General features: G+C 43.5%; 1 protein-coding gene across 2 annotated transcripts in view; it reads left to right on the top strand.

Moving 5' to 3' along the window:
• LOC143767632 (uncharacterized) overlaps positions 1–22,427 on the top strand; it is a 157,880-nt gene extending 135,453 nt beyond the window's left edge. The window contains exon 11 of one of the 2 annotated variants that reach the window (XM_077256072.1): positions 20,509–22,427. In XM_077256072.1, the coding sequence (XP_077112187.1) occupies positions 20,509–22,286 (1,778 nt within the window). In that variant the 3' untranslated portion in view covers positions 22,287–22,427. The remainder of the gene's footprint in view (positions 1–20,508) is intronic. The other variant, XM_077256073.1, reaches the window with a different exon arrangement.
• Positions 22,428–22,782: the final 355 nt, after the last annotated feature.

Raw genomic sequence — 22,782 nt, 5'->3', positions numbered from 1 at the left:
TCTCCCCTTCTGTGCTGCTGAATGTGCTCATATGGTCCCTACAAGACCAGGTCCAGTCTTTCTGGCCAAACTTCGCTTTTATGATCGACATTAACCCCTTAGTGACAGAGCCAATTTGGTACTGAATGACCAAGCCAGTTTTTACAATTCTGACCACTGTCAGTTTATGAGGTTATAGCTCTGGAACACTTCAACGTATCCCACTGACTCTGAGACTGTTTTTTCATGACATATTGTACTTCATGTTAGTGGTAACATTTCTTCGATATAACTTGCATTTGTTTAAGAAAAAAATGGAAATTTGTCGAAAATTTTGCAATTTTCAAACTTTTGTACACTTAAATCAGAGTGGTGTCACACAAAATAGTTAACAAATAACCTTTGCCACATGTCTACTTTACATCAGCACAATTTTGGAAAATAATTTTTTTTGTTAGGATGTTATAAGGCAGAGGTCCCCATCGTTTCTGACCTTGAGAGCCACATTCAGCTCTGAGAGAGGGTTGCGAGCCACATCCAGCCTTGAGAGAGGGTCACAAGCCACATTCAGTTCCCACCCCCCTCGCAATAGTGGCAACCAAAGCCCCCATTACAAACATAATGTTAACCAAAGCTTTTCCACAAAAATCACCCCAAAGAAGTATATTAAGATGCAGGGGTTCCCACAATACCCCCATTAAGTATTCTCCTATAAAGCACCCCCAAGACACTGTCACATTCAGCTTCAAAAACCTCCTCTGACAGGTTTATCATCCGGTCTCCAGCGAACCATACTTAAATTATCTCTATACCCCTAAGACCAGTGTATGTGCATGCAGATCTGCTCTTCCGTGCAGAGCTGCTCACAAAATTCACCATTTTCAGATGTGCTCTTCATACCTGTTTGCTAGATCTGGAGATAATGCACCAAGCTGGCAGACAGCCGCGAGCCGCAATTCATGGGACCGCACGCCACATGTGGCTCCTGAGCTACAGGTTGGGGACCCCTGTTATAAGGGTTAAATGTTGACCAGCGATTTCTTATTTTTCCAAAGAAATTTACAAAACCATTTGTTTTTAGGGACCACCTCATATATGAAGTGAGTTTGGGGGGTCAATATAACAGAAAATAAATTTACTTTGGAACCATTTTTTTTAATTTCACAAGGGTATCAAGAGAAATTGGCCAAAAATTTGTTGTGCAATTTCTCCCACATACCCCATATGTGGGAAAAAGCCATTGTTTGGGTGCACGGCATAGTTTAAAAGGGAGGGAGCACCGTTTGACTTTTTGAACGCAAAATTGGCTGGTATCAATGGTGGCGCCATGTTGCGTTTGGAGACCCCCTGATGTACCTAAACTGGAAACCCCCCAATTCTATCTCCAACCCTAGCCCCAACACACCCCTAATCCCAACCATAACCACTACCCTAGCCCAACCCTAACCCTAACTTTAGCCTTAACTCTAATGGAAAAATGGAAATAAATACATTTTTTTATTTTATTATTTTCAACCTAACTAAGGGGGTGATAAAGGGGGGGTTGATTTACATTTTTTTTTTCATTTTGATCACTGTGATAGACTATCACAGTGATCGAAATTAACCAATAGGAAAAATTTCCTATTGTTGCCGGGTGCCGGCTGGCAGATCTCAGCGGACGCACTGCCCACGCACCTGCAATTTTCTCCCGTAAGAAGATGTCGGCGGCTCAGGGGACTTCACAGTAGGATGCAGGGACAAAGGAGGTACCAGGGGGGTATCGGGGGACCCTATTTCTCTCTCCTCTGATGTGCGATCACATCAGAGGAGAGAGAAATTAAAAGGAAAATCAGACTTTTTTTTTTGCGGTCAACGTTATACCGTTAATAACGGTGATTGCAATTCTGGGGTTGGTAAAAAACCGACCCAAATCATGTTCTCTGGGGTCTCAGCTAGCCGAGAAATTCCTACTCTGGGGAGCGCTATACCCTTATTCCTCAGTGCCGTTAAAAAGCGATGCTGTGGTTTAAGTACCTTTTATTCAGTCGCCATGACAGCACCAATGAGAGGGGATCCGCCCTTTGGGGACAGGAAACCTACAGACATAAAAGGGCGGTACCTCTCTCCCGCATCAGTTGGTTTCCTGTCCCTGACAGGGGATCCCTTCAGACATACCTTATGAAGAAAGGTGAAGACTGAAGATTGACCCATGCCCGGCAGGCCGGTTCAGGAGGCAGAGGTTCCCTTCCTCGGTCTGTCCGGGGTGTTCGAGGTGCCACACCACCGAAGGCACTGGGGGGAAGCAGCAGCAGGAGAAAGCAGCCTTCAGGGGGAGCCCTTGCTTTAGGTGATCCATCGCCGTGTGTATGAGCCTATGGGGGAGGGGCCTCCCAGGGGCGTGCGGAGTATGTATCGGGCAGATCACCCGGATTGGCCCTGCTGACCCCGTCCAGGGGAGGTACCTTGTGGGGAAGCCGGCTACATAAGGAATCTGTTTGGGCTGCCATGTGCTTCTCGGCCATCTTGTAATATGGAGTCTCATGAGCAAGAAGCACTGCAGCACTCTCCAGAGCAGCAGTGTCAAGAGAAGCCCCAAGCAGCGGTTATCTAGTGGCGGTCTAGTGGCAGTAGTCGCCCTGGAGGAGATAGAACCAGTCAAAAGTCGAAGCCTGACAAGTCCTCAAGCCGTAGGGATGAATCACCGGCTGAGAAGGATCCCCCACAGACTACGGTATCATTCTTTACTATACCATGGGTAAGTGATCTTCGAGAAAGCTCACTTGGTGACATGTTACCTTCCCTTATGTACCCTCTCTCCTTATCTATCAGGGAAAAAAACGGTCCGTTAAAGCTAAACATAAGGAATGTGCTGAATGTGGGGTTCCCCTTCCAGACGGCCACGCTAACAAGCTATGCAGACCATGTATTCAGAGTTTGATAGCGGAGGAGACACCAGACTTTGCCACCAGCCTAAGACAAATGGTCAGACAGGAGGTCAGGGGTTCGGTGAAATCCCTGTCTCAGGATAGAGGCATTAAAGAAAGAGAGCCCAGGTCCCCTATTTCAATTGACGAGAGTGACTCAGAGGAGCTAAGATCAGACTCTCTCCATTCATCCTCATCATCTTCAGAAGGCGAATCCGGTCATTCTTGTTTTTCTTTTGACCGGATAGATCGTTTGGTTAAAGCAGTAAATAATACTATGGGGATTGAGGAAACCCAATCAGAGAGATCGGTACAGGATAAAATGTTTAAAGGACTAGACCGGAAAGCTCGTAGGTGTTTTCCTGTGGTTGACAAGATAAGCTCCCTTATTACACGGGAATGGAAGAAACCTGAAAGGAGAGGTTCTCTTCCGCCATCCTTTAAAGGAAAGTATCCATTTGAGGAGGCGGCATCATCTGCATGGGATAAGGCCCCAAAACTCTATGCGGCTGTGGCTAAGGCTTCCAAAAAAGCCTACCTACAATTTGAAGATTTGGGGACTTTAAAAGACCCGCTAGATAGAAGGGCTGATGTGTTTCTTAAAGGAGCCTGGGAAACAGCAGGAGCTCTCAGACCTTCAATCGCAGCCACTTGTACAGCACGATCTCTAATGATATGGCTAGACCGCTTTGAGGACCAACTTAAAGACAAGATTCCTAGAGATGAAATCTTATCCTCTTTTCCTTCCCATAATCCAGGGAGCAGCGGCTTACTTTTCTGATGCTTCGGCAGATTACGTAAAACTAGCAGCCAGGTCAGTGGCACTTTCCAATGCAGCCCGTAGAGCCATATGGCTGAAATGTTGGCCGGGGGATATGCAGGCCAGATCAAAGCTGTGCAGCATTCCATGTGAAGGGGGGACATCTATTCGGCTCAGTCCTGGATGAACTACTGGAAAAAGCGGGTGATAGTAAAAAACGGTTCCCTTAGGAAGACCTCCATGCAGACGGGATACTAATAGAAGGTGGTTCGATCGTACAAGGTCTACTAGAGAAAGAACCAGGTATGATGCCAATAGGAGGAAAGGTAGAGGTTTTATGTTCAACTCCTACCGGGACAATAGAAAACCACAATGACTGCCGGACCAGGTGGGAGGCAGTCTCTTGGCCTTCTACCCGGCATGGTTAAACATTTCTAATAGCCCATGGGTCCTAAGCATTATTAAAACAGGGCTAAAATTTGATTTTAATAGGATACCTCAGACTAAGTTTCTTTTAACGCCCATCCGTTCTTCACCTACAGAACAACGGTCGCTAGAATCTGAGGTCCAAGAACTTCAACAAAAGGGTGTATTGATCAAAGTTCCTGAAGCACAAAGAGGTAAAGGGTTTTACTTCCCCCTCTTCTTGATTAAAAAGCCAGATGGTTCCTTTCGTAATATTATTAACCTGAAAGGTCTAAATAAATTCTTACTCGTCCACTCGTTCAAGATGGAGTCTGTTAAAACAGCAATAAAGCTACTGTTTAACAATTGTTTCATGGTAGTCTTAGATCTCAAAGACGCCTATTATCATGTCCCTTTACACACAGATCACCAATAGTTTTTAAGAGTAGCAGTTTCACTGAGCGGCACTGTAGAACACTTCCAGTTCAGAGCACTCCCCTTTGGAGTTGCGGTTGCTCCCCACATTTTCACTAAAATAATGGTAGAGGTCATGGCGCATCTACATGAACAAGATGTTCTAGTGGTTCCATACCTGGATGACTTATTGATTGTAGGACACTCAGAATCACACTGCTCGGCCCAATTAGGGAGAGTAATATCAGCCTTACAAAGATTGGGGTGGATTATTTATTTTAACCCCTTTACCCCCAAGGATTTTATGGTAGATATTCTAAGTTCTTCAAAGTAGCCACCTTTTGCTTTGATGACTGCTTTGCACAATCTTCGCATTCTCTTGATGAGCTTCAAGAGGTAGTCACCGGAAATTGTTTTCACTTCACAGGTGTGCCCTGTCAGGTTTAATAAGTGGGATTTCTTTCCTTATAAATGTGGTTGGGACCATCAGTTGTGTCGAGCAGAAGTCTGGTGGATACACAGCTGATAGTCCTACTGAATAGACTGTTAGAATTTGTATTATGGCAAGAAAAAAGCAGCTAAGTAAAGAAAAACGAGTGGCCATCATTACTTTAAGAAATGAAGGTCAGTCAGTCCGAAAAATTGGGAAAACTTTGAAAGTGTCCACAATTGCAGTGGCAAAAACCATCAAGCGCTACAAAGAAACTGGCTCACATGAGGACCTCCCCAGGAAAGGAAGACCAAGAGTCACCTCTGCTTCTGAGGATAAGTTTATCCGAGTCACCAGCCTCAGAAATCGCAGGTTAACAGCAGCTCAGATTAGACACCGGGTCAATGCCACACAGAGTTCTAGCAGCAGACACATCTCTACAACAACTGTTAAGAGGAGACTTTGTGCAGCAGGCCTTCATGGTAAAATAGCTGCTAGGAAACCACTGCTAAGGACAGGCAACAAGCAGAAGTGACTTGTTTGGGCTAAAGAACACAAGGAATGGACATTAGACCAGTGGAAATCTGTGCTTTGGTCTGATGAGTCCAAATTTGAGATCTTTGGTTCCAACCACCGTGTCTTTGTGCAACGCAGAAAAGGTGAACGGATGGACTCTGCATGCCTGGTTCCCACCATGAAGCATGGAGGAGGAGGTGTGATGGTGTGGGGGTACTTTTCTGGTGACGCTGTTGGGGATTTATTCAAAATTGAAGACATACTGAACCAGCATGGGTACCACAGCATCTTGCAGCGGCATGCTATTCCATCCGGTTTGCATTTAGTTGGACCATCATTTATTTTTCAACAGGACAATGACTCCAAACACACCTCCAGGCTGTGTAAGGGCTATTTGACCAAGAAGGAGAGTGATGGGGTAGAATGTAAGCCCCCAAGGACAGGGTCCTCACCCCTCTGTATCAGTCTGTCATTGTTAGTTTGTTTACTGTAAGTGATATCTGTAACTTGTATGTAACCCCTTCTCATGTACAGCACCATGGAATCAATGGTGCTATATAAATTAATAATAATAATAATAATAATAATAATAATAATAAGGTGCTACGCCAGATGACCCGGCCTCCACAGTCACCAGACCTGAACCCAATCAAGATGGTTTGGGGTGAGCTGGACCGCAGAGTGAAGGCAAAAGGGCCAACAAGTGCTAAGCATCTTTGGGAACTCCTTCAAGATTGTTGGAAGACCATTCCCGGTGACTACCTCTTGAAGCTCATCAAGAGAATGCCAAGAGTGTGCAAAGCAGTCATCAAAGCAAAAGGTGGCTGCTTTGAAGGCCCTAGAATATAAGACATATTTTTAGTTGTTTCACACTTTTTTGTTAAGTATATAATTCCACATGTGTTAATTCATAGTTTTGATGCCTTCAGTATGAATGTACAATTTTCATAGTCATGAAAATACAGAAAAATCTTTACATGAGAAGGTGTGTCCAAACTTTTGGTCTGTACTGTACATCTTATTTCTTCTGCCCAAGTGCATGACCTTATATTTATCCCCATTAAAGCATATTTGCCATTTATCAGCCCAAGCTTCTAGTTTACATAAATCCTCCTGTAATATAAAATTGTCCTCCTCTGTATTGATTACCCTGCAGAGTTTAGTGTCATCTTCAGATATTGAAATTCTACTCTGTATGCCCCCTACAAGATCATTAATCCCTTAACCCCAAGGGTGGTTTGCACGTTAATGACCAGGCCAATTTTCACAATTCTGACCACTGTCCCTTTATGAGGTTATAACTCTGGAACGCTTCAACGGATCCTGATGATTCTGACACTGTTTTCTCGTGACATATTGTACTTCATGATACTGGTAAAATTTCTTTGATATTACCTGCGTTTATTTGTGAAAAAACGGAAATTTGGCGAAAATTTAGAAAATTTCGCAATTTTCCAACTTTTAATTTTTATGCAATTAAATCACAGAGATATGTCACACAAAATACATAATAAGTAACATTTCCCACATGTCTACTTTACATCAGCACAATTTTGGAACCAAAATGTTTTTTTTGTTAGGGAGTTATAAGGGTTAAAAGTTGACCAACAATTTCTCATTTTTACAACACCATTTTTTTTTAAGGACCACATCTCATTTGAAGTCATTTTGAGGGGTCTATATGATAGAAAATAACCAAGTGTGACACCATTCTAAAAACCACCCCTCAAGGTTCTCAAAACCACATTCAAGAAGTTTATTAACCCTTCAGGTGTTTCACAGGAATTTTTGGAATGTTTAAATAAAAATGAACATTTAACTTTTTTTCACAAAAATTTACTTCAGCTCCAATTTGTTTTATTTTACCAAGGGTAACAGGAGAAAATGGACCCCAAAAGTTGTTGTACAATTTGTCCTGAGTACGCCGATACCCCATTTGTGGGGGTAAACCATTGTTTGGGCGCATGGCAGAGCTCGGAAGCGAAGGAGCGCCATTTGACTTTTCAATGCAAAATTGACTGGAATTGAGATGGGAGGCCATGTTGCGTTTGGAGAGCCCCTGATGTGCCTAAACATTGAAACCCCCCACAAGTGACACCATTTTGGAAAGTAGACCCCCTAAGGAACTCATCTAGATGTGTTGTGAGAGCTTTGAACCCCCAAGCGTTTCACTACAGTTTATAACGCAGAGCCGTGAAAATAAAAAATCATTTTTTTTCCACAAAAATTATATTTAGCCCCCAGTTTTGTATTTTCCCAAGGGTAACAGAAGAAATTGGACCCCAAAAGTTGTTGTCCAATTTGTCCTGAGTTCGCTGATACCCCATATGTGGGGGGGAACCACAGTTTGAGCGCATGGCAGAGCTCGGAAGGGAAGGAGCGTCATTTGGAATGCAGACTTAGATGGATTGGTCTGCAGGCGTCACATTGCGGTTGCAGAGCCCCTAATGTACCTAAACTGTAGAAACCTGTTGTGAATTCCGTTCTCGGACTCCTTCCTGTGGTCATGAATGGTACTTCTGTGAGTTCTGTCCTTGGACTCCCTCTGGTGGCTTTGAGTGGAACTGCTGGTCCTTGAGGTTGGCTTTCTCAGCTGCCCTCGTTTATTGCTATGCTGGCTTCTCTATTTAACTCCACTCAGATCGTTACTTCATGCCAGCTGGCAATGTCTCAGTACTGGTTCAGATCTCTCTTGGATTTCTATGATGACCTGTCTGCTCCAGCAGAAGCTAAGTCCCTGCTAGTTCATTTGTTGTTCATTGCGTTCTGAATATATTTCTTAGTACTTGCTAAGTTCTAGTCCAGCTTGCTATCATGATATTTCCTTGCTAGCTGGAAGCTCTGGGGGTGCAGAGTGGCACCTCCACACCGTGAGTCGGTGTGGAGGTCTTTTTGCACACTCTGCGTGGTTTTTGTAGTTTTTTGTGCTGACCGCATAGTTCCCTTTTCTATCCTCTGACTATTTAGTGAAGACTGGCCTCCTTTGCTAAAACCTGTTTCATTCCTGTGTTTGTGACTTTCCTCTTATCTCACAGTCAATATTTGTGGGGGGCTGCCTTTTCCTTTGGGGAATTTCTCTGAGGCAAGGTAAGGCTTTATTTCCTATCTTTAGGGGTAGTTAGCTCTTAGGCTGTGAAGAGGCGTCTAGGGAGAGTTAGGTACGCTCCACGGCTATTTCTAGTGTGTGTGATAGGATTAGGGGTTGCGGTCAGCAGAGTTCCCACTTCCCCAGAGCTTGTCCCGAATTCTAGTTTAACCATCAGGTCATTCCGGGTGCTCCTAACCATCAGGTCCATAACAGTACAGCTGGCCCACAAAGTGTTAATGCATCTCAAAAGAGGGATAAGAGAAGTTCTGATCCCATTTTTTTTTCTTTGCAGTGTGTTTTGTCTTTCTTTTCCCCTTAACCTCTGGGTGGTTCAGGACTCAGGTGTAGATATGGATATTCAAGGTCTGTCCTCTTGTGTGGATCAGCTCACTGCAAGGGTACAAAGCATTCAAGATTATGTAGTTCAGAATCCGATGTTAGAGCCTAGAATTCGAATTCCTGATTTGTTTTCTGGGGATAGATCTAAGTTTCTGAATTTCAAAAATAATTGTAGACTGTTTCTTGCTTTGAAACCCCGCTCCTCTGGTGACCCCATTCAGCAAGTAAAAATCATTATTTCGTTTTTACGTGGCGACCCTCAGGACTGGGCATTCTCCCTTGCGCCAGGAGATCCTGCATTGCTTAATGTAGATGCGTTTTTTCTGGCGCTTGGATTGCTTTATGACGAACCTAATTCAGTGGATCAGGCAGAGAAAATCTTGCTGGCTTTGTGTCAGGGTCAAGATGAAGCGGAGGTATATTGCCAGAAGTTTAGAAAGTGGTCTGTGCTTACTCAATGGAATGAGTGTGCCCTGGCAGCAATTTTCAGAAAGGGTCTTTCTGAAGCCCTTAAGGATGTTATGGTGGGGTTCCCCACGCCTGCTGGTCTGAATGAATCAATGTCCTTGGCCATTCAGATCGATCGGCGTTTGCGCGAGCGCAAAGTTGTGCACCATTTGGCGGTGTCCTCTGAGCAGAGGCCTGAGCCTATGCAATGTGATAGGACTTTGACCAGAGCTGAATGGCAGGAACACAGACGTCAGAATGGGCTGTGTTTTTACTGTGGTGACTCCACTCATGCTATCTCTGATTGTCCTAAGCGCACTAAGCGGTTCGCTAGGTCTGTCACCATTGGTACTGTACAGCCTAAATTTCTTTTGTCCGTTACTCTGATTTGCTCTTTGTCGTCCTACTCTGTTATGGCATTTGTGGATTCGGGCGCTGCCCTGAATTTGATGGACTTGGAGTTTGCCAGGCGCTGTGGTTTTTTCTTGGAGCCTTTGCAGTATCCTATTCCATTAAGGGGAATTGATGCTACGCCTTTGGCCAAGAATAAACCTCAGTACTGGACTCAGTTGACCATGTGCATGGCTCCTGCACATCAGGAAGATATTCGCTTTTTGGTGTTGCATAATTTGCATGATGTGGTCGTGTTGGGTTTGCCATGGCTACAGGTTCATAATCCAGTATTGGATTGGAAATCAATGTCTGTGTCTAGTTGGGGTTTTCAAGGGGTACATGGTGATGTTCCGTTGATGTCAATTTCTTCTTCCACTCCTTCTGAAGTCCCTGAGTTTTTGTCGGATTACCGGGATGTGTTTGATGAGCCCAAGTCTAGTGCCCTGCCTCCTCATAGGGATTGTGATTGTGCTATTAATTTGATTCCTGGTAGTAAGTTTCCTAAGGGCCGACTCTTCAATTTATCTGTGCCAGAGCACGCCGCTATGCGGAGTTATATAAAGGAGTCCTTGGAGAAAGGGCATATTCGCCCGTCGTCATCACCGTTGGGAGCAGGGCTCTTTTTTGTGGCCAAGAAGGATGGTTCTCTGAGATCCTGTGTAGATTACCGCCTTCTCAATATAATCACGGTCAAATTTCAGTACCCTTTGCCTCTACTGTCTGATTTGTTTGCTCGGATTAAGGGGGCTAGTTGGTTCACCAAGATAGATCTTCGAGGGGCGTATAATCTTGTGCGTATTAAACAGAGCGATGAATGGAAAACAGCATTTAATACGCCCGAGGGCCATTTTGAGTACCTGGTGATGCCATTCGGGCTTTCTAATGCTCCATCCGTGTTTCAGTCCTTTATTCATGACATCTTCCGAAAGTATCTGGATAGATTCATGATTGTATATTTGGATGATATTTTGGTCTTTTCGGATGATTGGGAGTCTCATGTCAAGCAGGTCAGAATGGTATTCCAGTTCCTTCGTGCTAATTCCTTGTTTGTGAAGGGGTCTAAATGTCTCTTCGGAGTTCAGAATGTTTCCTTTTTGGGCTTCATTTTTTCCCCTTCTACTATCGAGATGGATCCTGTTAAAGTTCAGGCCATTTATGATTGGACTCAGCCTACATCTGTGAAGAGTCTTCAGAAATTCCTGGGCTTTGCTAATTTTTACCGTCGCTTCATCGCTAATTTTTCTAGTGTGGTTAAACCATTGACTGATTTGACCAAGAAAGGTGCTGATGTGGTGAATTGGTCCTCTGCGGCCGTTGAGACTTTTCAGGAGTTGAAACGTCGTTTTTCTTCGGCCCCTGTGTTGTGTCAGCCAGATGTTTCGCTCCCTTTTCAGGTCGAGGTTGATGCTTCTGAGATTGGAGCAGGGGCTGTTTTGTCTCAAAGAAGTTCTGATGGCTCTGTGATGAAGCCATGTGCTTTCTTTTCTAGAAAGTTTTCGCCTGCGGAGCGTAATTATGATGTTGGCAATCGGGAGTTGTTGGCTATGAAGTGGGCTTTCGAGGAGTGGCAACATTGGCTTGAGGGAGCCAAGCATCGCGTGGTGGTCTTGACGGATCACAAGAATCTGACTTATCTCGAGTCTGCCAAGCGGTTGAATCCTAGACAGGCTCGATGGTCGCTGTTTTTCTCCCGTTTCGATTTTGTGGTTTCATACCTTCCGGGTTCTAAGAATGTGAAGGCTGATGCCCTTTCAAGGAGTTTTGTGCCTGATTCTCCGGGAGTCCCTGAGCCGGCTGGTATTCTCAAAGAGGGGGTAATTCTGTCTGCCATCTCCCCTGATTTGCGGCGGGTGCTGCAGGAGTTTCAGGCTGATAGACCTGACCGTTGTCCAGCGGAGAAACTGTTTGTCCCTGATAGATGGACTAGTAGAATTATCTCTGAGGTTCATTGTTCGGTGTTGGCTGGTCACCCTGGGATTTTTGGTACCAGAGATTTGGTGGCTAGGTCCTTTTGGTGGCCTTCCTTGTCACGGGATGTGCGTTCTTTTGTGCAGTCCTGTGGGACTTGTGCTCGGGCCAAGCCCTGCTGTTCTCGTGCCAGTGGGTTACTTTTGCCCTTGCCGGTCCCGAAAAGGCCTTGGACGCATGTTTCCATGGATTTTATTTCAGATCTTCCTGTCTCTCAAAGGATGTCTGTCATCTGGGTGGTTTGTGATCGCTTCTCTAAGATGGTCCATTTGGTACCCTTGCCTAAATTACCTTCCTCCTCTGATTTGGTTCCATTATTTTTCCAGCATGTGGTTCGTTTGCATGGCATTCCGGAGAACATTGTGTCTGACAGAGGTTCTCAGTTTGTTTCTAGGTTTCGGTGGTCCTTTTGTGCTAAGATGGGCATTGATTTGTCTTTTTCTTCGGCTTTCCATCCTCAGACAAATGGACAAACCGAACGATCCAATCAGACTTTGGAAACCTATCTGAGATGCTTTGTTTCTGCTGATCAGGATGATTGGGTGACCTTTTTGCCATTGGCTGAGTTCGCCCTTAATAATCGGGCTAGTTCGGCTACTTTGGTTTCGGCTTTTTTTTGTAATTCTGGTTTTCATCCTCGTTTTTCTTCAGGGCAGGTTGAGCCTTCTGACTGTCCTGGTGTGGATTCTGTGGTGGACAGGTTGCAGCAAATTTGGACTCACGTAGTGGACAATTTGACGTTGTCCCGGGAGAAGGCTCAACGTTTCGCTAACCGCCGTCGCTGTGTTGGTCCCCGACTTCGTGTTGGGGATTTGGTTTGGTTGTCTTCTCGTTATGTTCCTATGAAGGTTTCTTCTCCTAAGTTTAAGCCTCGTTTCATTGGTCCTTATAAGATTTCTGAAATTCTCAATCCTGTCTCATTTCGTTTGGTCCTTCCAGCTTCTTTTGCCATCCATAATGTGTTCCATAGGTCGTTGTTGCGGAGATATGTGGCGCCTATGGTTCCCTCCGTTGATCCTCCTGCTCCGGTGTTGGTCGAGGGGGAGTTGGAGTATGTGGTAGAGAAGATTTTGGATTCTCGTATTTCGAGACGGAAGCTTCAGTACCTGGTTAAATGGAAGGGCTATGGTCAGGAGGATAATTCCTGGGTTGTTGCCTCCGATGTCCATGCTGCCGATTTAGTTCGTGCCTTTCATTTGGCTCGTCCTGATCGGCCTGGGGGCTCTGGTGAGGGTTCGGTGACCCCTCCTCAAGGGGGGGGTACTGTTGTGAATTCCGTTCTCGGACTCCCTCCTGTGGTCATGAATGGTACTTCTGTGAGTTCTGTCCTTGGACTCCCTCTGGTGGCTTTGAGTGGAACTGCTGGTCCTTGAGGTTGGCTTTCTCAGCTGCCCTCGTTTATTGCTATGCTGGCTTCTCTATTTAACTCCACTCAGATCGTTACTTCATGCCAGCTGGCAATGTCTCAGTACTGGTTCAGATCTCTCTTGGATTTCTATGATGACCTGTCTACTCCAGCAGAAGCTAAGTCCCTGCTAGTTCATTTGTTGTTCATTGCGTTCTGAATATATTTCTTAGTACTTGCTAAGTTCTAGTCCAGCTTGCTATCATGATATTTCCTTGCTAGCTGGAAGCTCTGGGGGTGCAGAGTGGCACCTCCACACCGTGAGTCGGTGTGGAGGTCTTTTTGCACACTCTGCGTGGTTTTTGTAGTTTTTTGTGCTGACCGCATAGTTCCCTTTTCTATCCTCTGACTATTTAGTGAAGACTGGCCTCCTTTGCTAAAACCTGTTTCATTCCTGTGTTTGTGACTTTCCTCTTATCTCACAGTCAATATTTGTGGGGGGCTGCCTTTTCCTTTGGGAAATTTCTCTGAGGCAAGGTAAGGCTTTATTTCCTATCTTTAGGGTAGTTAGCTCTTAGGCTGTGAAGAGGCGTCTAGGGAGAGTTAGGTACGCTCCACGGCTATTTCTAGTGTGTGTGATAGGATTAGGGGTTGCGGTCAGCAGAGTTCCCACTTCCCCAGAGCTTGTCCCGATTTCTAGTTTAACCATCAGGTCATTCCGGGTGCTCCTAACCATCAGGTCCATAACAGAAACCCCCCACAAGTGACCCAATATTGGAAACTAGACCCCCCAAGGAACTTTTCTAGATGTGTTGTGAGAACTTTGAACCCCCAAGTGTTTCACTACAGTTTATAACGCAGAGCCGTGAAAATAAAAAATCCTTTTTTTTCCACAAAAATTATTTTTTAGCCCCCAGTTTTGTATTTTCCCAAGGGTAACAGAAGAAATTGGACCCCAAAAGTTGTTGTCCAATGTGTCCTGAGTACGTTGATACCCCATATGTTGGGGTAAACCCCTGTTTGGGTGCACGGGAGAGCTCGGAATGGAAGGAACACTGTTTTACTTTTTCAACGCAGAATTGGCTGGAATTGAGATCGGATGCCATGTCGCGTTTGGAGAGCCCCTGATGTGCCTAAACAGTGGAAACCCCCCAATTATAACTGAAACCCTAATCCAAGCACATCCCTAACCCTAATCCCAACGGTAACCCTAACCACACCCCTAATCCTGACACACCCCTAACCATAATCTAATCCCAACCCTATTCCCAACCGTAAATGTAATCCAAACCCTAACTTTAGCCCCAACCCTAACTGTAGCCTTAACCCTAACACCAACTCTAACCCTAGCCCTAACTCTAGCCCTAACCCTAATGGGAAAATAGAAATAAATACATTTTTTTAATTTTTTTATTTTTCGCTAACTAAGGGGGTGATGAAGGGGGGTTTGATTTACTTTTATAGCGGGTTTTTTAGCGAAATTTTTATAATTGGCAGCTGTCTCACACACTAAAAGACGCTTTTTATTGCAAAAAATATTTTTTGCGTTACCACATTTTGAGAGCTATAATTTTTCCATATTTTGGTCCACAGAGTCATGTGAGGTCTTGTTTTTTGCGGGACGAGTTGACGTTTTTATTGGTAACATTTTCGGGCACGTGACATTTTTTGATCGCTTTTTATTCTGATTTTTGTGAGGCAGAATGACCAGCTATTCATGAATTTCTTTTGGGGGAGGCGTTTATTCCGTTCCGCGTTTGGTAAAATGGATAAAGCAGTTTTATTCTTCGGGTCAGTACGATTACAGTGATACCTCATTTATATCTTTTTTTTATGTTTTGGCGCTTTTATACGATAAAAACTATTTTATAGAAAAAATAATTATTTTTGCATCGCTTTATTCTGAGGACTGTAACTTTTTTATTTTTTCTTTGATGATGCTGTATGGCAGCTCGTTTTTTGCGGGACAAGATGATTTTTTCAGCTGTACCATGGTTATTTATATCCGTCTTTTTGATCGCGTGTTATTCCACTTTTTGTTTGGCGGTATGATAATGAATCGTTGTTTTTGCCTAGTTTTTTTTTTTTTTTTTTGCGGTGTTCACTGAAGGGGTTAACTAGTGGGACAGTTTTATAGGTCGGCTCGTTACGGACGCGGCGATACTAAATATGTGTACTTTTATTGTTTTTTTTTATTTAGATAAAGAAATGTATTCATAGGAACAATATTTTTTTTTCTTTTTGGAATTTTTTTTATTTTTTTTACACATGTGAATATTATTTTTTTTTACACTATAACATTGCCCCAGGGGGGGGGGGGGGGGGGGGGCATCATGTTATAGTGTAAGATCGCCGATCGGACACTTTGCTGTGCACCGTGTCAGATCGGCGATCTGACATGCACAGCTCCTGGCGGCTTCCCGGCGCCTGCTCTGAGGAGGAGGAGTTAGGAGACCCTCGGAGCAATGCGATCACATCGCATTGCTTCGGGGGTCTCAGGGAAACACGCAGGGAGCCCCCTCCCTGCGCGATGCTTCCCTGTGCCTGGGGTTAATGTGCCGGGGGCGGTCCGTGACTGCTCCTGCCACATAGTGCCGGATGTCAGCTGCGATAGTCAGCTGACACCCGGCCGCGCTCCCCCTGTGAGTGCGGCTGATCGCGCTGGACATACTATCCCGTCGGTGGTCATACGGGCCCACCCCACCTCGACGGGATAGTACGTCCGATGTCAGAAAGGGGTTAAAAAGTCACGATTACAACCCACAAGAGTAAAGGAATTCTTGTGTCTCATCGTAGACTCCAGATTGCAGGAATGCCGCCTACCAGGGAGAAAGGTGGACAATATTCGGCAGAAGATGCTCAGGTTGATTAATAATCTGGCAGTCACACTAAGGAGGGCAATGTCACTGTTAGGCTCACTCACGTCATGCATCCCGGCGGTCCTTTGGGCCCAGTACCACACTAGAACCATACAGTGGGATGTACAGTGCAATGCTAGTCGTCTAGAGGGCCACCTTGTGAGTAGATTTTCCTTGTCCACCTCTTCTATACAATCCCTACGTTGGTGGTTGCACATACCAAACCTGCGGACAGGGGTTCCCTGGATAAACCATATATCCCGAGTGATAACTACGAATGCTAGCCCTAGGGGTTGGGGAGCGCACATGGGTGATTTGTGGGTCCAGGGGATTTGGACACAATCCGAACAAACCTTATCGTCCAAACTTAAAGAGTTATTAGCGGTAGAGCTAGCTCTTAGTCATTTCCTTATGTCCCTACAGGGCCAATACCTTAGGCTATTTTCAGACAACCAGGTAACTGTAGCCTACATTAACCATCAAGGGGGAACTCGGTCCAGATCATTAATGGAAGTGGTGGATCGTATCTTTCAGATAGCCGTGGTTCATCTATTGTCATTCACATCTCTTCACATAAAAGGAAAACACAACATGTTGGCTGATTACTTAAGTCGCAACAGACTCAGACAAGGAGATTGGGTCCTGAATCAGGCTGTCTTCAATCAGATCAGGCTTTTATGGGGGTACCCAGACAAAGACCTCTTCGCCAACAAAGAAATCAGAAAGATACATCGATTCTACTCCTTAGATCCCAAAGAAAACCCGTATGTAGTGGACACCCTCATAATTCCATGGCATTTCAATCTAGGCTATGCCTTTCCCCCATTGAACTTAATCCCGATAGTTTTGAGGAAGATACGGGAAGACAAAGCTTGGATAATCTTAATAGCACCATTTTGGCCCAAGAGACCATGGTTCCCCTGGCTGAGAAAGATGTCCATTTCTCAACCCTGGATTCTTCCGGAGCTTCCAGACCTCCTTTCCCAAGGTTCGATTCTCCATCCATGAGTGTCCAATTTACATCTGGCGGCGTGGAATTTGAAAGGACGTTACTGATAGAGAGGGGTTTTCTCAGGAACTTGTTAATACCTTGCTAAAAAGCAGGAAGGCTTCTACAACAAATATTTGTTAGACTCTGGAAAAGATTTTTGACAGTCTCAGGATTGAGGGCTAGTCAAAAAGCCTGTGTTAGTAAGATTTTGGAATTCCTGCAAAGGGGTTTAGAGATGGGACTAGCTACAAGCACTCTTAGAGTTCAAGTGTCTGCTCTAGGAGCACTATACAATTGTAATTTAGCTAGCAATTACTGAGTTGCTAGATTCATCAAGGCAGCGGCTAGGTCAAGACCCATTGTCAAACAAATACTAGCTCAGTGGGATCTAAACCTGGTACTTACAGCTTTAACTGAAGCCCCCTTTGAACCTAGTGAATCTGCTCCGATAAAAGTCCTGTCCTTTAAAACAGCCCTTTTAGTTGCCCTCGCATCGGCAAGGAGGGTTAGTGATCTGCAGGCCCTCTCTAGACAGCCTCCATACATTCAGTTTAGAGAAGATAGAGTGGTGTTAAAAACAGATCCTCTTTACCTTCCAAAGGTAGCGTCAAAGTTCCACAGACTACAGGAGATAGTTCTCCCCTCTTTTTGTCCTAATCCCTCTAATCAAAAGGAAATCAAGCTTCATTCGTTAGATGTAAAAAGATGCCTGCTCAGATATATTTCAGTTACAGACTCGTACAAGAAAGATAATTCCTTATTTGTATCCTTTCAGGGAGTTAGGAAAGGTCTTAGAGTGTCCAAAAACACCTTAGGCAGATGGATTAGAGAAGGGATTTCTTTAGCTTATTCTGCAGGTGGCATGGAATTTCCGGAAGGTATAAGAGCTCACTCCACTTGAGCCATGGCAACATCCTGGGCGGAGACTCGGAGGTATCAATTGAGGACATTTGTAAGGTGGCCACATGGTCATCTCCGTCTACTTTCTTTAAGCATTATAGACTAGATCTAGGTGCTTCCTCTGATCTCACATTTGAAAGAAGGGTGCTGGAGGCAGTAGTCTTTCCCTAAGACTCTTTTCTCTGTAATTCTCTCGTTGGTGTTGTAATGGCAACTGAATAAATACTCAAGCTACTTACCGGTAGCGGTGTTTTTCAGGAGCCCATGACAGCACCTTTATATTCCCTCCCTTGCTTTCTTGTATGGCCTAACACCTTTTTGTTTCTTTGGAGCCTTAAGTTACTCACATGGGTGAAGTATAAAAGTTATTTATGTGCTACTGACCAAGGAGGTCCTCTCATGCTCTGTAATCCAACTGATGCGGGAGAGAGGTACCACCCTTTTATGTCTGTAGGTTTCCTGTCCCCTAAGGGCGGATCCCCTCTCATTGGTGCTGTCTTGGGCTCCTGAAAAACACTGCTACCAGTAAGTAGCTTGAGTATTTAACTGCCACCATTAAAAGGCATATCGGCGATCATTATGGAGTTAAATGTGTAGTCAGGGCCAAGTCTGAATTTCTGTACAATAATATCAGAGTTTCCCTTTATCCTGTCTTTTCAATTTCTTTAAAAACAAACTAACTTCAAGGAGGATTGTGATAAACTACATAAAAAACATTACACTTGTCTCATGATATATTTCTAAGCTGTGCATGGCTGATGACTGTAATATACATTTATTTATGCCTGCAGAAGATGTTGGCATGGCTCAAGCCCTGGTTTCATGAATTCACTCCACGTCATAAATTACATTCTGTTTTCAATTCTAAGGAATTCAGATTATTGCACAATCTCTCCTGAAATGGGGAGCACTAATACCTTCTCTACTCTTATCTTTGACTATCTAATATTTCTTCTTGAAACTCATCTGACAGAAAATATTGGTCGTTAAGATACTTTAAATTACCAAGAATCAACAAGCCCCACTACTCCAGAGAGGTTTCACCACTAGATACTCATTTTTACTGATGAAGATTGTTGAGTTTCACTTCAGTAGATGTGTTATTGTCTATAGTCACAGTTTTTAACTACAGTAGTTAGTTCCCAAAATACTCTGATAACCAGATCGTGCAGCCAGTTTTGTATTCCTAATCAGTGCCCATTTTTCAAATCTGATGTGTGTCACTTTACCTGGTGATAATTTTAGAATTCTTCACAAAATATAAGCCCCATTTCATTTTTTTCACTTTCACAAAGAATAATAGCAAAGAGATGGACCTCACAAATTATTTTACAACTTCTCTTGTATCTGACAATACCCTATATACGGTTGTACATTACTGTCTGGGCACATTTCAGGGTTGAGAAGGGAACGAGCGCCATTTAGATATTTGAATCCAGATCTTACTGGAGCAGCTTGCATACACAGGGAGCAGCTCAAAAGATGGCCACCACAAACAGGCTTGGCGCTATCTACTCCATTTTCCTGATCCCAGGGATTGTCTTGCTGTCTTGTGAAATGGGAAGAACAATAGGTTGCCGGATCAGAACCAGTAAGGCAGAGAAAATGTTAAATCAGAAGACGTAAGAGTAGTCCGCAAACAGTCTGGGATCACAGCAGGAAATACACAAGCCGTGAACTGTGCATAGAGGACTGAACCAGAGGAGAACAAGGCTGTATCTGGAAGCTTTCTTCAATATGATTTGAGCTTTCGTAGAATATGGTGCTATCCAATTGGCTAAATCATGGAGCATATTAGTTCAGCTGGACAGCACATACACCCATACTGCCAGACTGGATGGTACTACTTGTCCTAGGCACCCTAATCTTAGTGGCGGAATCGCGGAATCGAGTCTGTCGTCCAGAGCTTCTGGTTCCAATGCCTACACCATTACCAGCCCCACCTGCCATATGAATAAGGAAACGCCTGGCAAAATCATAGGAGCTGATCCCAGAAGAGATGTGACACACCAACTACACAAGCCCTAGTATGTCAAAATTTCAGAAAATCGGAGCTGTACAAATCCCAATAACATGACTCCATTTTGGAAATTATAACCCTCAGAGAACTAATCTATTGGAGTAGTGACTATTTTTGATTCCACAGGCACATTTCGGAAATTAGCACCCAGTTTATGTGGGAGACAAAAATTGCAAATATGCCATTTTTTTTCCCAATTAAATTTTGTTACTTTGGTTGTGCTCCAGGAGATACACACACCGTAAATTAAGTGGGTTCTTCTCACTATAGTAATACCAAATACATTTGGTTTGGGCACACTGAAAGGCTCAGAAGCGAGGGGGAAATTTGACTTTAGGAGAGTGGTTATTGCTGATCTGTTAATGGAAACCATATTACTTTTCAAGAGCCTTTGATCCACTAATAATGTGTAAACCTCTGTTTTTCCATTGACAGATGATGGACCTGACTGGGGACTTGTTTTTTATTAGATGAATAGAAGTTTTTATTGGTATTATGTTAGTCAACATAATGTTTCTTTGTGGCTTTTTATTCGATATTTAGGAGGCAGAATGAACAAACAGTTGAACACCACGCTCCACTGGTTCATCCTATGAGAGTTTCTATTAGACTATGAACTGTCATTGTCTTAGTGAAGAATTCAATATTTTTACATAACTTGTCATTTTTACAGACAGTTTAAGTAGAAATGTTAAATGACATTCAAAGATATTTTATTCAAAAATAATAATTGGTTTATATCTTGGCAGATGACTGTAGCAAGAGATCAGAGGAACAGCTGACATCTTCAATTTTTAAATTGGATGATTTTGAGATCCCACTGGATACAATGGAAGTTAATGCCATTGCTCCAGATATAACATCATCCCTTCACAGCAAAGATCTCTCATCTAGTCCTTTGAAACAGGTCCTGTTTTCTGATTCATTAGTGACAACTAAGGAAAATCAGAGTCACAAAATAAGCATTAAAGACCGAAATACTCCTAAATCAAAGAAGCCGTTTTCATGTTCAGAATATGGAAACAGTTTTCCCATCGAAAAGTCTTTTCTTAAACATCCAAAAATTCAAGCAGTGGAGAAAGGATTTTCTTGTTCCAAGTGTGGAAAATGTTTTAAATACAAATCACATCTTGTTAGTCACCAGAGAACTCACACAAGGGAGAAGCCTTTTTCCTGTTTAGAATGTGGGAAATGTTTTAACCAGAAATGCAATCTTGTTATACACCAAAGAGCTCACACAGGGGAGAAACCATTTTCATGTTCAGAATGTGGGAAATGTTTCATACAGAAGTCAGATTTGGTTAAGCACCAGAGAACTCACACAGGAGAGAAGCCTTTTTCATGTTCAGAATGTGGGAAATGTTTCATACAGAAGTCAGATTTGGTTAAGCACCAGAGAACTCACACAGGAGAGAAGCCTTTCTCATGTTCGGAATGTGGGAAATGTTTTAAACAGAAATGCAAGCTTGTTATACACCAAAGAACCCACACAGGGGAGAAACCATTTTCATGTTCAGAATGTGGGAAATGTTTCATACAGAAGTCAGATTTGGTTAAGCACCAGAGAACTCACACAGGAGAGAAGCCTTTTTCATGTTCAGAATGTGGGAAATGTTTCATACAGAAGTCAGATTTGGTTAAGCACCAGAGAACTCACACAGGAGAGAAGCCTTTTTCATGTTCGGAATGTGGGAAATGTTTTAACAGGAAATCATATTTTGTTAAGCACCAGAGAACTCACACAGGGGAAAAACCTTTTTCCTGTTCAGAATGTGGGAAATGTTTTAACTTTAAAGGGAATCTTGTTATACACCAAAGAACTCACACAGGGGAAAAGCCTTTTTCATGTTTGGAATGTAGGAAATGTTTTAACCAGAAATCACATCTTATTACTCACCAAAGAACCCACACAGGGGAGAAGGCTTTTTCATCTTCAGAAGCTGGGAAATGTTTTACACAGAAATCAAATTTGGTTAAGCACCAGAAAACTCACACAGCAGAAAAACTGTTTTCATGTTCAGAATGTGAGAAATGTTTTAACCGGAAAGGGAATCTTGATAGCCACCTGAGAACCCACACAGGGGAGAAACCTTTTCCATGTTCAGAATGTATGAAATGTTTTAAACAGAAATCAGATTTGGATAGGCACCAGAGAACCCACTCAGGGGAGAAACTTTTTTCCTGTCCAAAATGTGGGAAATATTTTAATCAGAAATCAGATCTTGTTATACACCAGAGAACTCACACAGGGGAGAAGCCTTTTTCATGTAAAGAATGTGAGAAATGTTTTATACAGAAATCAGATTTGGTTAAGCACCAGAGAATTCACACAGGGGAAAAACCTTTTTCCTGTTCAGAATGTGGGAAATGTTTTACCTTTAAAGGGAATTTTGTTATACACCAAAGAACTCACACAGGGGAGAAACCTTTTTCCTGTTCGGAATGTGGGAAATGTTTTGTAAGGAAATCATATGTTCTTAGTCACCAAAGAATTCACACAGGAGAGAAGACTTTTTCTTGTTCATAATGTAGGAAATGTTTTCACAAAAAAATGTATTTCTTAAGGGGGTTGCCCATTAGTAGGACAACCCCTTATCATTCCTCATGTTTGGTCTATTTCAAATAAAAATATTAATACTCCCTCTCCGTACTACTGTCATTCCGGTGTTCTTGGCACTCACGTTCCCGGGGTTCATGTGAGGTTTCAAAATCAGCACTGGCTTCACTGTTCCTGCCTTCAGTTGTATTGAGCATCAACAGGAAGCTAGGGCCACCACTGCTCTCTGACTTACTCTTATTGTTTGATATGTGCAAAAGTGTAGACAGTGAACCAAGTTTAAAGGGACTCTGTCACCCCCTCCAGCCGTTAGAAACTAAAAGAGCCACCTTGTGCAGCAGTAATGCTGCATTCTGACAAGGTGGCTCTTTTAGTTATTGGTGCAGTCAAAGCAGAAATAAAGCATTTTATAATTTCGCAAAAATACCTGTCTTTAGCCCTGGAGGCAGGTCTTAACCCCCCCTGC

This window comes from Ranitomeya variabilis, chromosome 4 (assembly GCF_051348905.1).
Source record: "Ranitomeya variabilis isolate aRanVar5 chromosome 4, aRanVar5.hap1, whole genome shotgun sequence".
In the NCBI taxonomy this organism is placed as follows: domain Eukaryota; kingdom Metazoa; phylum Chordata; class Amphibia; order Anura; family Dendrobatidae; genus Ranitomeya; species Ranitomeya variabilis.
This window is presented reverse-complemented; position numbering and strand designations above follow the sequence as displayed.